The sequence below is a fragment of the Oryzias melastigma genome, linkage group LG23 (assembly GCF_002922805.2).
Source record: "Oryzias melastigma strain HK-1 linkage group LG23, ASM292280v2, whole genome shotgun sequence".
Taxonomy (NCBI): Eukaryota; Metazoa; Chordata; class Actinopteri; order Beloniformes; family Adrianichthyidae; genus Oryzias; species Oryzias melastigma.
The window spans coordinates 11,948,618-11,962,767 of NC_050534.1; the positions used below are offsets into that span (position 1 = coordinate 11,948,618).

At 37.7% G+C, this 14,150-nt stretch overlaps 3 protein-coding genes across 8 annotated transcripts in view; 2 read left to right on the forward strand and 1 right to left on the reverse strand.

Moving 5' to 3' along the window:
* LOC112155748 (lysine-specific demethylase RSBN1L) overlaps window positions 1-1,879 on the forward strand; it is a gene marked incomplete in the record, with an annotated part of 26,013 nt that extends 24,134 nt beyond the window's left edge. Inside the window, 1 exon segment of the mRNA XM_024287617.2 lies at window positions 1-1,879. Coding sequence (XP_024143385.1) covers window positions 1-54 — 54 coding nt within the window.
* A 1,354-nt stretch (window positions 1,880-3,233) lies between these two features.
* LOC112152840 (transmembrane protein 60) lies at window positions 3,234-4,878 on the reverse strand. 3 transcript variants are annotated; one of them, XM_036210328.1, is made up of 3 exons: window positions 4,859-4,878; window positions 4,345-4,436; window positions 3,234-4,094 (listed from the first exon to the last, which is right to left on the reverse strand). In XM_036210328.1, the coding sequence occupies exons 2-3, from the start codon at window positions 4,426-4,428 to the stop codon at window positions 3,777-3,779; spliced, it is 402 nt and encodes a 133-aa protein (XP_036066221.1). In that variant the 5' UTR covers window positions 4,429-4,436; window positions 4,859-4,878; the 3' UTR covers window positions 3,234-3,776. The 3 variants fall into 3 exon arrangements, with proteins under 3 accessions (XP_036066221.1, XP_024138410.1, XP_024138418.1); XM_024282642.2 differs by lacking the exon at window positions 4,859-4,878 and adding an exon at window positions 4,669-4,852; XM_024282650.2 differs by lacking the exon at window positions 4,859-4,878 and adding an exon at window positions 4,512-4,647.
* A 500-nt stretch (window positions 4,879-5,378) lies between these two features.
* The window catches only part of LOC112154205 (putative homeodomain transcription factor 2), a 35,140-nt gene continuing 26,368 nt past the window's right edge, over window positions 5,379-14,150 (forward strand). For 2 of the 4 annotated variants that reach the window (XM_036210143.1, XM_036210145.1), the window contains exons 1-2: window positions 5,379-5,593; window positions 13,962-14,020. The gene's annotated coding sequence lies outside the window, so the exon portion shown is untranslated. The remainder of the gene's footprint in view (window positions 5,594-13,961; window positions 14,021-14,150) is intronic. The other 2 variants (XM_024284987.2, XM_036210144.1) reach the window with 2 other exon arrangements.

Sequence of the window (14,150 nt, forward strand, 5' to 3'; positions counted from 1 at the left end):
TCTTTATTCCCCCCTCCGCCGCGGCACGATGAGGAGCAGAAGCAGATTTTCTAAGAGTTTTTGTACATACTGGTGCAAACATGACTGTAAAGGGTTTCTGTCGGCCGTCCTGTAAACCTGTACAAAGGAGGGAGGGGGCGGAGTCACTCTCATCCCAGACTGCTGGACCCAACCTTTGTTGTTTTTAAATCTGGGGGGGGTCTTTGAGTCATCAAAGTGTGCAACGGTTTTTAGTTCAGCCCTAATCGACCCGGTCTGCCAAACTGCTGTCTGCTTGTCCTGAGGGGGCGGAGCTACCCCAGGATATATCAGATCACCTGCGACCCATTGAATGAAGAAACAAAATAGGAACATTTTTTGGAAGACTTTTCATCAAAAGTTGCAGCTAACGCTTCCAATATTTAAGTTGACCCCAAGTTGGGCCACACAGGGATTTTTAATTTCCTCTGAGCACATTTCATTTCCAGCAGCAGACGCTCTATCAGTTTTATTTAAAGTCTGCAAAGGAAAGAATCTATTTTTAAAAGACTTCCTACAATAAATTGAAATCATAATTTAAAAACATCACTACATTAAGCCTGGAGTAGCCTTCAGCTGCTCTCAGAACTTCAGTTCTCTTTTTGTGGTTCTCGGCTGTGTTGAAGCGTCCTAGTTTCCCGGCGCCAGGCTCTCTCTTGGCAGCTAATGCAGAATTGGACCCTAGCGAGAAACGGCCTCCAGAGTCTCAGGAAAACAACCGAAACCACAAAAAGCGTCCTAGAAGCCCATCAGTCCGACAGTTTTTCTGGACACCTGAACGCGTCAGACAGCCGTCATTCACAGAGCAATACACGCATGCAGGAGGTCAGGACTTCCCAGCTGGGAACTCTGCAGCACTTTCTAATATCAACTCGTGTAAATACAGTCGGAGGAAAAACTTTACGCCAGATTATCAACGAGGACATTTCAGGTTCTTCTGAGACTTTTAAGATCAAATTCACACTTTAAAAAACGGAAGGCACACTGTCGAGAGCTCCTTTCCAAAGCACTATTTATCTATTTATCTGAAGTCCAGTTTCTCTACAGTGTTCCTGTATTTTAAGTGTTTATTTATCAAGCGGGGACTGAAGTGCTCCCATGTGTTTGTTTTTAAAAGTCCATTGAAACTAAGAGGTTTATGTGAAGACTCTCTCGTGCGAGTGCATGTCCCTCGCTGAGCTTTACTTTTTAACAGCCCACTTGCTAATGTAGCCCTCAACATTTCCCCAGTGCCTGTGTTTAACTGCTGAACTACTCAAAGGTCCAGAGACACACACGGCTGGAGTTCTGTCCCGCTTTTACGTTTTCTCTGGAACATTTCCGCCTTAAATGGTCTCAAATCTACCGAAAGGCCTCTGGATTCCTGAGGTTTAGGATCGGAAAGGAAAAACCTAAAAGCAAGGTTGTATTTTTCCTGAATTTGTCTCACCACAAGCCTGAAAACAGTATGAAAGATAACGCCTTAGCTTCTTTTTTTATGCCTCAAAAGAACTTTTGTTTTTGAAGACAGAACTCTTCTCTGTGTCGCTCTGGGAACATCAAGTCAGTAATTACAGACTCGTTGCCAGGCGCTCTGCAGCTCTTTTAATGCTTTTAGATGTTACAGAAACATGACAGGAACTTCTATATATTTTTTGTACAAAATGTGACAAAAGTTACGTTAGAAAACAAAGGCGTCCTCAGGGACTCGCGTTTGTTTTCACAGAGTTTATTTATCGCAAGTTTGTTTCTCATTTCAAGTTTTTATTTTGAACTGTCAGCACTGTAGTGTACATAAGAAGTTTTGTAAAGAGGACAAAACTTGTAGTGTGGTTTCTACTTTAAATATGAACCGAGCTAATAAAAGGTTCAGCGGAAGAAAGAAGTGTTTGTGTCTTCTACCGGAGAGCGGTGATGCATCCTGGAATGTGTTGCTCAGTTATTGTAGCTGAGTACAAACAAGCAGCAAAAAAAAAAAACTGTTACTGTAAAGTTAAAAAGAAGGATTTTTTGGCTGAGATGCACCAAAAATAGTAAAACTCTTTTTTTTTTTTTTAAGTATACTGACATTAAATTACCCACTACTCCATTTGCTAAAACTGGCCAATGTGATGATTGCTGTCTTTTATTTTGAAAGGATGTCAGACAAACCTCTATAGAAAGTCATAAACCACAGCTGCACGTAGCGCTCTTACCCCTCCATTGTGGTTCTGGTCAAAGAAAAAAAAAAATTTTCATTAAAAAAAAAAAAAAAACAAAAGTCAAGTAAACTAACTCGATCTTTATCCACAGAAAATTAGTTTTACAGCGCACTGGATTATATGGCAGATTTTTAACAGTTTTTAACAAATTCAAGGGTTTTAACTGAACCTTATAGTTAAAACAAAACAGTTAGGGTCACTCTGATTTAATTTTTGTTTGCTAAATGTATGAATTTCTGGCTGAGATGCACCACAAACGATAAAAATCAGATTACCTACTACTACATTTGCAGCATTAGGACGGCCTTGTTTGACAAATGCTTTTATTTTGAAAGGCAAACCTATATGAAAAATTATAAACTATTAATATTTGGAAGTTATTTTCTCCTTTTTTCACTTGTATACATAAAAAACTGTCCATTTATATTTATCATAATAGTGAAAATAAAATAAATACAGATCCTTGTCTTATTCTCTAAAGGTTGAGAAACCGACTGAAATGACTTGAGTGTTGAAGGTCTAAATGATGAAAAAAAAGTTTGTTTCAACAACAAAAACAGCTGCAACCACATTTAGGTCTGTGCATGTAGGTCAAATGTACTTCAAAACCTAATTTTCATTTTTTTTCACAAATCCTTCTAATATAGTAAAATAAATGTTTATATAACTTAAAGCATATTAGTAGCTTTAAGCTAGCTATAGTTTTACCGATTTAGTCGGATTATTCCAAGGAAAAAAATGACGCCTCTTTATTTTTTTTGTAAGGATTGTGCAATTTTTTGCCTTCTTTAGGTGTTGCATGATCGAGCGGAGCATGTACTTCATCTGCAGGTCGACAGTTAAACTGCCCTTAAAAGGAAACACAAGTGAACACACGCACATTTTGGCTGCCTCCCAGTTCATTTCAGATCATATCACAAGGGTGCTTTCCATGACGACAATCCTCTGATTTGCAGAAAAATGAAAAACAAGAGTTAGGAAATGCCAGTTACTTTTTGCACCACAAAAACGAATCATCCAAACCTCACAACAGCATGTTGCTTAAATCATTTATTACCATTCATAAAATCTCTTTCAATGAAATGCAAAATACTGGGAAAGAATCAAAGACTTTCACAAATTCACTATTTCAGCCAGCATTAGGATGCTGGTAAGGATTTCAGCTCAATACTGTTACAGCTTTAACGTAAATTTTAATTTGGCAAAATTATAAAGCATTTAGAGACATGATTCAGGTTTTCTAAAGCAAACACTTCTCAAATTCAAATGTTCTGCCTTCACGTAAAAATGCTAAAATGTTTGGCAAATAAAGAACAAAATGACACAAATACAGCCTCAAAATTACAACAGCATTCATAATATTTACACTGTACATTTGGAAAGTTAGGAGAAAAAAATTAAAGCTTAATTATGAATAAATAAAACTTTCTCTAGTGTTGAATTTGTTGTTTTAAAGATACAGCAAACCACTATAAACCAGTTTAAAGTGAACAGACCAACTCCCAGTTCATCACATGATCCCTGAAAACAATTCAAGTTACATCACATAAACATTTCACCTCCAGATCGACTTTTAGTTTAAACCTCTCGTCTTTCAGGAAATATATTCAGCCCCAGTTCCACCAGAGCTCCCAGTAGCATGGTCCACAGAGGGATGCACACAAACGTCAGCTTTACGTCTGCCAGTTTTTCCAGTTTGGCGCACAGGGTCAAGCAGAAGCCCAGCTTCAGCAGCATGGCCGTCAGGTACCAGCAGCGCAGGCGCAGGTCCGGCGAGCCGTTTCGTGGGTCGTAGCCGGGCTTGCAGCGACCCGCCATCTTTATGGCGAGCATGAGGATGAGGATGCCATCGAAAACCCAGACGGGGAGGAAGATGAGGAACCAGTTCCACTGTACCTGAGGAAAAGGGAATCAGGAGTTCTGTATGTTTTAATCCGTAGTGGAACATGCTGATTGTAGCTTCTACTTAATACAAACTTCTTATAAATCACATTTTCTCATCTGCTCCTGATTCGTAACAATTTTTTAAAAATACATAAATATGCTATTTAATGCTTAATTTTCTTAATATATGTTCTCCATCGTGAGAACAATGCTACAACACGTAAAAACACAATTTTTACTGGATAGGGTCTTTATTCTGTACCTTTCCGTCCAATTTGAGGACCAACATGATGAGGAAGAGGAGGGTAAAAACCCAAGTCATCAGCACCCTTTGAGCCAGGGACATTTTACCACCTGCAAATCAAATATGGAGTTAAGCTGTTTACCATTTTAAGCAAAATACGGACCAAAAACAAGTTGTAAACGCACCAATTTGACGTTTTTCACAAGCACACACGTCTACGATGTTGACAAGCAAACATTTGAATGCGTGTTAGCATTTAGGAGCTGTTTAATTTCCGGCAATACCGTAAGCTAGCTCTCATAGCATCTTGCTAACAGGTTAGCAGCCTGATTATAGACTTACTTTATTGTTTTTGTCGTCCCCCTGGCCATCATATTATTCTTTTTGTCCACCTCGAACAAATAACAAAGCAATATATATATTTATTATTAAATAAATTACATTTTCCCCCTCTATTATGCGGTCGGAAAGATATTTGTCCGCTACATTGATATATATCAATGGTCCGCTATCTTCCTTAAACCAAACCCACCCTTAGTGGAAGCTGATTGGTTCTTTTCTTCTTCTTCGTGTGTAGCCTTGTGGCGGATGGTAAACGGCGTTTGTTACCGCCACCTACTGGTGTGGAGTGTGTCAGAATTACTTAACATATTTTATTTATTGACCCTCACACTTTCGTGATAATTTTAATCTTCCTCAATAATTAAATGACATACTTATATTACGTAATTGCCACTAGTTCTTAAAATATATGTAATTTTATTAATTCTTTTTAGAGTTTACGTCCTATATATTGAGCACTACCGTAAGTATTTTGATAGCGCGCAGGGGGCCTCCTCCTGCAGTGACCGTTACTGTCCACTAGGAGTCAGTAAAGTACTTATTATTTTACAAGATTGCATAATGAACTACTGAGTAATAAGTTATAATGCAATCTAGTTTTTTTATCTTTACATTTTACTTACTTTTGGGTATGATAGCAAATGATTTTGTAGTATTTTTTCCCTTTGTTTCTTTAATGGCTAAAAAAGCGTGCGCGCGTGTATTTGATTCGTTACGGTAACGGTTAGAAGTCGTACTTTTACAGACAGACCGAAAGGGGAGAGCTCCTGCTGCAGACATCTGAGTTAACGCTCATCCTCTCCTTCAGACAATAGATGAAGGCGCTCTGGCGCATGGGACTATAACCACCAAACGAAAACGCATTTTGTGTGATTTTTTCCCCCCTCCGCGCGCGGACCGTGGAGCGCCGTCGCAGTTTTTACAGGTAGTGCATATTTAGATTTGAATACATTACGGACAGCTGTGCAGCTTTGTGGCTGCCGCCGGGGTGCTAACCATGTAGCATGACTTCAGCTAGCGGCAGGGGGGTTTGCTCGTCGGCGTTAACCTAAACCGGAGAAACGCTGCAACCCCCCACTTTAGCTACATCACTTAATTTGTTAGCTAGCTTAAACAATGATTTCCCTACATATCCATCCGCAGCAAAGGTCGTGTCCTTATAAAACATCGGGTCATCATCACCAGCCCTCTACCCTAAAAATATTATCTTAATTCTTCTGTTTTATCTCCAAACTTTAGGTCGCCAGCTTTTGTAGGGTTTTTGTTTTATCTCCCAATCAAAAATGTAGAAAAAGTAGTCCCTATTTTTTCCATTATTGAAGTAGATTTTTGCTTTAAACACCTGATTGGTGTTATTTTTCTCCTTTTGGCTTAAAACGTCTGAAGGCTGCTTGTGACTTGTTGATATGTTTTTGTTTAGTCTCTGAGAACATGTTGACTGAACATTTGCTTTGTGCTGAGAAGATTTTTCACCATGTGGCTCACAAATTTCATACTTTTTTCAAGTAAAGCAAAGGAAACTCTAGTATTATTTTCACCAACGTCTTTAATTTTAGCTAAAATGCTTTTAGTAGGAGGGAGATTTTGATTTCTGAGGTTTCTTCCGCCTGTGTTGATCTTCCTGATAAGAAATCAGCTATTTTTAGTAGGCATTTTTTTTTTTTTTTTTACGGTTTGACAGTGTCCTTCTAGAAAAACAAAAGTTGGCAGAACTTTATCAAACTGAAATATGAGTAGATTTGTTTACTTGCTTAATTATCTTACGGGAAATTCACCTGCACTGTTCAGTACTAAGTATTTATCTGAGTCACTCTGGTTGAAGTTTTGGCTAAAGATCAATTTTAGGTCGATGAATTAGGTCCTTCAAAATAAACCAATAATAGCTGCGTTTCCATTGCAATTCTAGAAATGTAAATAAAAAAAAAACACAATTTTGTAATTAAACTGTTTCCATTAAATCATAATTATGTGAAAAAGCACATATAAGACATTCAAAACCGATACTTTGATTTACAGCAAATTTACTGGCACTCATCCTCCATCAAAGGAGACGTTGGCGTCTTAAGGTGCACTCACACCGAACGCGACAATTTTTGCGTCTTCGCTCCTCTTGCGTTGCGTGACAAATTTGTTGCTCGTCGCCTGTCAAAACATGACTTCCTGGGTTTGACACCATGGTGTGGGAGGAGCTACCATCTCTGTCTGTGGATATCTCACTTAAAAGTATGAAAGCTACAGACGATGTAGAGAAATCAGGTTTATTTATAGTGAAGAATTCTACAAAAACATTGGTAATCATGTCTCCATGTTTGGGTTTATATGATGATTAAAAGATGTTCCCGGTACAAAGGCTGTGTCTGTATGACAGCCGCTTCCACCGTGTTTCTGTGACTAACCTTGAAGGCTCACTGTCTCGTATTAACCCAAGGGGGAAAAATAAAATAAGGAGAGCCTTTTCCTTTTTTTTTTAATGTCTCGATTCGGCCCGAGTCGGCAACCTCCGCACCCCACTTTCACCCCAAAGTAGCCGGATGCGCTTTGCAAACCTGCGGCTCCAGTGGGTAAATGAAAAACATGAAAGTTCTGGACAAAAATGCTCGCTTTGGATTAGTATTCTACCTGCTGATCGAGTTACTGAAAAAGTCACGTTTCCAAAGCTGAGTTCCTGATTGGCAGATGCGATGCAGCGACCTGTCAAACTTCAGATGTTTACATTTTGGCTGCACCACCCGATTCGTGGCGCGTCACTCAAATCGAGCTGCTGCCGGACCTTCACGCCGCGCCCGTTGCTTAAATCACGTCTCGAGACTTCAGATCACCTCATGTCGCGTCCGTACCATTGACTTAACATTGAAACTGGCCGCTTCTGCCGCATGAATCACGTTTGGTGTGAAGACACCTTTATTCAGGACATGGAGCTGTCATAGGAACGGCTACAGATGAAGCAATTTTGGGAAACAGTGGCTGATGGTTTTAAAGAGGAGCTGTGGATCCAAAAATGTTGTTGAACTGTGGGACTACTTGTGGCGTTCGCTCCGGTTGTTGGTCACATCACTTATATAATTTTGAAAAAAGTGTTTGCAGTTTTGTCAAATTTGTCAATTTCGATACTTCTCCAAAACTAGCTCTACTAAGCACAAAAACGTTACTTTAAGTGCAAGTTTTTCCAAAATTGTTGTGTTTCCATTGGACAAATTTATTTTCACAAATCCAGTTTGCATTATTTCATAGTCATGGAATCTAAGGCTGCCACAATTAGTCGATTAGTCACGACTACGTCAACAATTATGGTGCGCGTTTTCTAATGCGCGTCTGCTATTGTCTTTGACACACATACGCAGTAGTGCTAATCCAGGTCAGTAGTGATGTCACAGGAAGTTCTAGGAAGACTCTGGTACCATAACAACACGCCAACCAAGCTAGAAAGTGTCCAATGCAATATCTGGTTGAGATGTGTGTTTAACATCCAGTTTTCGCATGGCCCTGGTTAGTTGACTTTTCGAAAAATAATATTTGATTAGTCGACTATTTAAAAAAATCGTTTTTGGCAGCCCTAATGGAAACATAGCTCTTCCTGTTTTCCTCTTCCCAATTTTTCCAGTCTGAACACACCCTAAGGTTTTTGGTCTTCCTGGTAGGAAGATGTAGTCTTGTCGTTTTCAATTTTCTAAATACCCTTTAAACATTAAAAAGTGGAGGTCAAACCTCACTCTTTTTTTGTGTTTTTTAAACATATTCTTTAGCATAAGTACTATTGTATGTCTGTAAAACAGTATTAATAGCACTAAAAGGTTTGGAGCAACACTTGACATCTCCAGATGTGATCGGCCGCATGAAGATTAACTTTTAACTAGTGTTGCTCTTGGCTGCTGTCAAAGATACAGTTGCATAACAAGTTAATTTATGCTACATTCCATCACTAACAAGCACATTCACAAGAAAAGAAAAACAGGTTGTGGCAATTGTAGGTGTTTTCTGATATCAAAACTGCAGGATTATGTAACAGTTGCTAAGCGATGCTTTTTTCCATAGAAGGCTACAACACCTGACATTCATTAAAGAATCACTGCCGGCTATTAACTCCTAATTTTCCATTTTCTAGAACCATTTTTATTAAACTACTAGTTGCTAGGTGTCATGAGAGCAACACACTACCGTCATTGTTAGTTACTACTAGAAACACAACAAAAATCATCAAAATATGGGTGTGCTTTAAATGTTGACCTAACAGGAGCATTGACGCCACACTTCAAAACCCTGTTATTAACCCGCGGAAATGTGGATAGGTGTCACACTTTTACCTTTGTGCATCACTTAAAGAGTCTTGTCTTGCTGTGGTGATTCATTGTTTTTGCGCCTTAGTGTCTGAGCAACCTTGTTAAGAGTTCCATGCGTGCAGCAACTCCCCTGTTCTGGTTTTTGTACTGATGACACATAGTGCCGTGTGTTCCTGCTCAGATCTGCCTGGCTGAGCTGGTTACAGCATTCCAGATATGCACTTGAGTTCCATATCGCTGCTGCAGTAGAGCGTCTCCGGACTGCAGGGAAACAATTCCAACAAACAAACACAATCAGCTCCGTTGTAGGGCTGGGAATGTGATACTGCGATAATTGGTAAAAATCCTCTCTAATAACTAACATTATATAGAAGAACACATATTTTTGGGGAAAATTTATCCCCATTTATTTATTTATTTTTAGCTTAAACAAAATCATTATAAACAACTTGTCTTATTTTTTGCAACACTTTTGTGCAACATTGCTGAAATCAGTAATACTATGTCTTTGACAAGCATTGACAACAAGTGAATTGGAATTATCTGTCAAATTCAATGTTTTTTGTTTCTTTATTTTCCATTTGGTCAGTCAGCAGTCAATAGGTAAAAACCTTAAAAAACACATAATAATGGCAATAAATATTTACAAATTCAAATTCTAATACAGAATAGCAATAAACAACTTTAATCAATAATTTATGTAATTTTAAGTGCTTCAATTAACTAGCAACCTCCCTATTGTACAGTGAATTTATGTACTTTATTTTAATTAGATTTTTATTTAAGTTCATACATCAAATCCTGCATTTTTTAATTTAAGAATTTAAGTAATTACATTCATTTTAAAACTACACCAAATATACAAAGTTACACCGTACACTAGCAGGCTAAACATCGAAGTGCTGAAAACGAAAATTCCGACCAGTACCTGAAGTACACACAAACAATTGCAAAGCACGTACCTAGTTCCCACAGCGCACCAATCAAACAGGAAATAAGCGATCGTGGTCATTCTAGCGCTCAGACAAAGTCACTTCTTACCGGCTGCCTCTTCTACAGATGGATGATAATTGCGCACAGGCGCTATGTGTATTCACGCGCCTCCGCTCCAATGCTAGCGGACCGGCGAGTATTGATGACGTAATATAACGAAAGTAACGTCCAAAATATTAGACACTATTTTTTCATAACCCTCCGTTTGGAGGAATAAATGAAGGGATTTTTTGTTTTTTATTTGCTTCAGAATCCGCTCTCTCCTGCAAGTTAGCATTCAGAAAAGCCTGTGGCTCCATTTTATTTGTTCATGTATTTTGATGGGCAGGAGCTTTCTTTTTCCAAATAAAATTGAACGGCCAGGACCTGTTTGGCAAGTCTCCGTCAGTGAACTGGAAAAGTTCAAAACATCAAGTGATGCACGGACAGAAGAGTAGAGAAGCAGTCGTGATCAGACTCTGGTATCTCAAAGCTTTGAAGGCTTCAAACGGCTTAACGCTACTAATACAACTGCCATCGTGCGATGGGGAGGTATCGGCAGAATCAGGTTTCATTCCACTACCCAATTTTTTTTAAATCGTTGACGTAGTCATAAATGTAAACAGAAGTCGTCACTTTTTATCCCTTGTGCTATCTTAAGACCCAAGCCATATATTGAGGTGTTATCCATCCCAGGATAAACGTGGATGAAGGTGGACAGGATTTCAATTCTGCCACGGACACCAGTGAAATTAAAAATCTTTGAAATTAAAAAGTTCAGCCTCCAAATGTTACATACCCTCTGGCTACTGGGCTGCTTGCAGCCGATGTTACTTGATTTGGTCGGCTGCCGTCCAGAGACATTTAAAAACCGTCCAATCATGGCTAATGAGGGATTCTGGCTGACACCGATATGTAATGTTTTCTTAAAACCTCCACGGCCACTGGCTGAATTTGCTAAAACAAAACCTTGCTCTTATGTTGGTGCACATTGTGATTTTTGGGCATGTGACCATAGTCTAAATGAAGTTACAATGGGCATCAGCCATGTTTGCTCTGCAGCTGACCCACTTTACCCCATCTGTCAGTGTGGAAAAAGTTTGACCAGCTTACTGATGTAGGTCAACGCTTTGAGCACGTTTAGGGGTGTCACTGCGGTCGTCTGCATTTCCTATTGAATCAAACGGTTTTCATGAGGAGGAGAAATTGACTTCGATTAAAACAATCTAAAACATGATCTTGTGATTATTAATGCAACAAATGTCTAAACGTAAATATTATCACCCACTTTCTGAACAAAACCTTTTTTATGCTGTTTTATAAAAATACATAATGAAGACTGGATACCACACTAACACATACTTTGTTTTGATCATTTCAGTGTACAAAGAAACACACAAAAGAGGGACACAATAATATTATCACTTCAGCATGTCGGTGCACATAGATTTTACATACTTTAGGGAAAACATAATTTGGTGTTGAGAATTCTGAGTTTTTAATGACAAAACAGAGTTTGGTGCAGTGGAAAAAGCGCAAAGCTGATCAAAGCTGTTGCACTCTTGTGACAGCTAGTGCTGCCACAAACTATTATTTAATAGTCGACTAATCACCGATTATTTTTACCGATTAGTCGACTAATCAGGTCATGCTCAAACTGGATGTAAAGCACACATCCTAACCATCATTAGCTTTATTAAAAACTAGATTTATTCACACTAGCATTATCCCATATAATGCTGTAAGCTGAATTTGGCAGCGATGATAGGTGAAGATGCTGAAATTGGTTGCTGAAAACGCTGAAGCTGAAGGTCAGCTAAAATATTAGTTAAATGCCAAATTCACCTAAAAAACAAAAAAAAGCTTAAGTTGGCCAAAACAGCTAGCACGTAGCTGAAATATTGGCTAAATTCCAAAATAGCCTAAAAACGAAAAAAAGCTTAAGTTAGCCAAAATAGCTAGCATGTAGCTAAAATATTAGCAAAATTCCAACACAGCCTAAAAGTAAAAGAAAAAAACTTTAAGTTAGCCAAAATAGCTAGCATGTTGCTAAAATATTAGATAAATTCCAGAACAGTCTAAAAACTAAAACAAAAGCTTAAGTTAACCAAAATAGCGAGCATGTAACTGAAATATTAGCCCAACTCAAAAATAGCCTAAAAAAAAAAAAAAACAAAAAGCTTAGTTAGCCAAAATAGCTAGCATGTAGCTAAAATATTAGCTAAATTCCAAAACAGCCTAAAAAAACAACAAAAAAGCTTAAGTTAGCCAAAATAGCTAGCATGTTGCTAATATATTAGCTAAATTCCAGAACAGCCTAAAAAACTTAAACAAAAGCTTAAGTTAGCCAAAATAGCTAACATGTAGCTGAAATATTAGCCCAACTCCAAAATAACCTAAAAAACCTTAATAAATGTCAAAATAGTCCAAAAAGCTATCATAATGCCATTATAACTTTGAACTTTACTACACTCTGACTCCATGTAATATAAAGCAATGACTAATCGACTATTAAATTAGTCATCGACTATTTTAATAGTCGATTAGTCGTCAATTAATTGACTAATCGTGGCAGGTCTAATGACTGCGCAGCAGTTTTTTTGCTGACCGACCCATGCTCTATATTATTTAGGCTGCTTTAAAGTAAGTATTCTAACATCCAGCCCATAATCATTTATTTTTCTTTTATCATTATGAAGATAGCTGGAGAATTTCCAGTTAATTTTAACCACTAAAGCTCAGCTAATTTGTTCAAACTTTATGCAAGCGAAGAGCATGAAGCTGAACTCGGTCTTCTTCTGCCACACAACACAAAAACAAAAATCCTGTGTGCAGAAAAAGGGTCCAGAAAATGAGTATAACAGCAAAAACGTACTTTGAGATAATTGTGCTTTTTGTGGCATCATGTAATTGTGTTAGAGAGCACATGTTTGGTGTTTTCAGTCTGTTTGTTCTCACTATACTTGTTAAATTGACTGGTTTTCTTTCCCCTGAACACACATGCAGCTTTCTTACTCCTTTTGTGGCTCTTTGGCTTTGGAGAAAAAAACTAACAATTTGAATAAATATTGGATTTGTAGTTTTTTTGTTGAGTTTTGTGGTTGTTTATTATTAGAATACATTTAAAGCACATATTCTTAAGTTGTGATGCTCAACTGTTTAGCATAAAACTGCATTTAAGAATTGGATTCTACCCCAAAAGTCATAATGATTAAAGACGGCAAGTTTCTTTCAGCTTTCTTGCATTTTTAATTCAAGGAAATCTGCTGCTGTTGGAGAAGGAAGGGGTATTTTATTTTGAAAGTAACCTCACACACTGCTGTAAAAAGTAAAAGAAGTTAAAATTTTTAAAGATAGAATAATATAACGCAGTTTAAGTTAATTATTGTAAAATCTATACTTAATATGTAAATGCATCAATAGACACAAACACATAAAGTTCTATCAACTCTAAAATTTACTAAAATGGCCCAAAATATATATTTTTTTGTGTTTAGACCCCTGCCTTCAACAATAAAGTGACATTATATGTCCTCACATGGCTGCAGGTGCATGTTTATTAGGTCAAACTGTGGAAATGTTGTTTTTTTTGGTCACTTATGGGCTGTAAAGTGTTTTTCTGTATTTTTTTTTTTAAATCAGAATGCTTTGATAGCATACCCCTGTCTTATAAAAACATTTTTTTTCTTTTAGGGCTTTTAAAAACCCTATTTTAAACATAATAATGTATTGTAATCACTTAGTTAACCCCTTAAATATAAAAGATTCTTTAAAACTTAGAATTTTGTGAATTCATACATCAGGAAGTTGTCTTTAAAGTTAGTCTCACTGCTTTTTAAAACCTTGAAGAAAATATTTAAATTTATTGCATTCATTTTGGTTTATGGTTTTTTGGGGGGGGGGTGAGCTAATGAGCTTCACACTGTAGTTAGTTTTGCTATAATATTATTTCTGTTTGTTTTTGTGTGAAAGAATGAACTTCAGACGGGAGTGGTTTTCTGGGGTTTCCTCACAGTCCTTTTCTCTTGTCTCCTTCATTTCCAGCTCCTGCTGTGGTTTGGCTGTGAGGACAGAACCCTGTTGGTGGCACGGCTAGACCAAAGGTGAGTCCAGTGTGTGCTAACGAACGCGCTTCGATTTGTTAGTTGTGTGAATGCATTCAATGCATTCACACTATTGTGATTCTGTTTCTCTTTCTTATTATTGTGTGAATGCATTCAATGCATTCACACT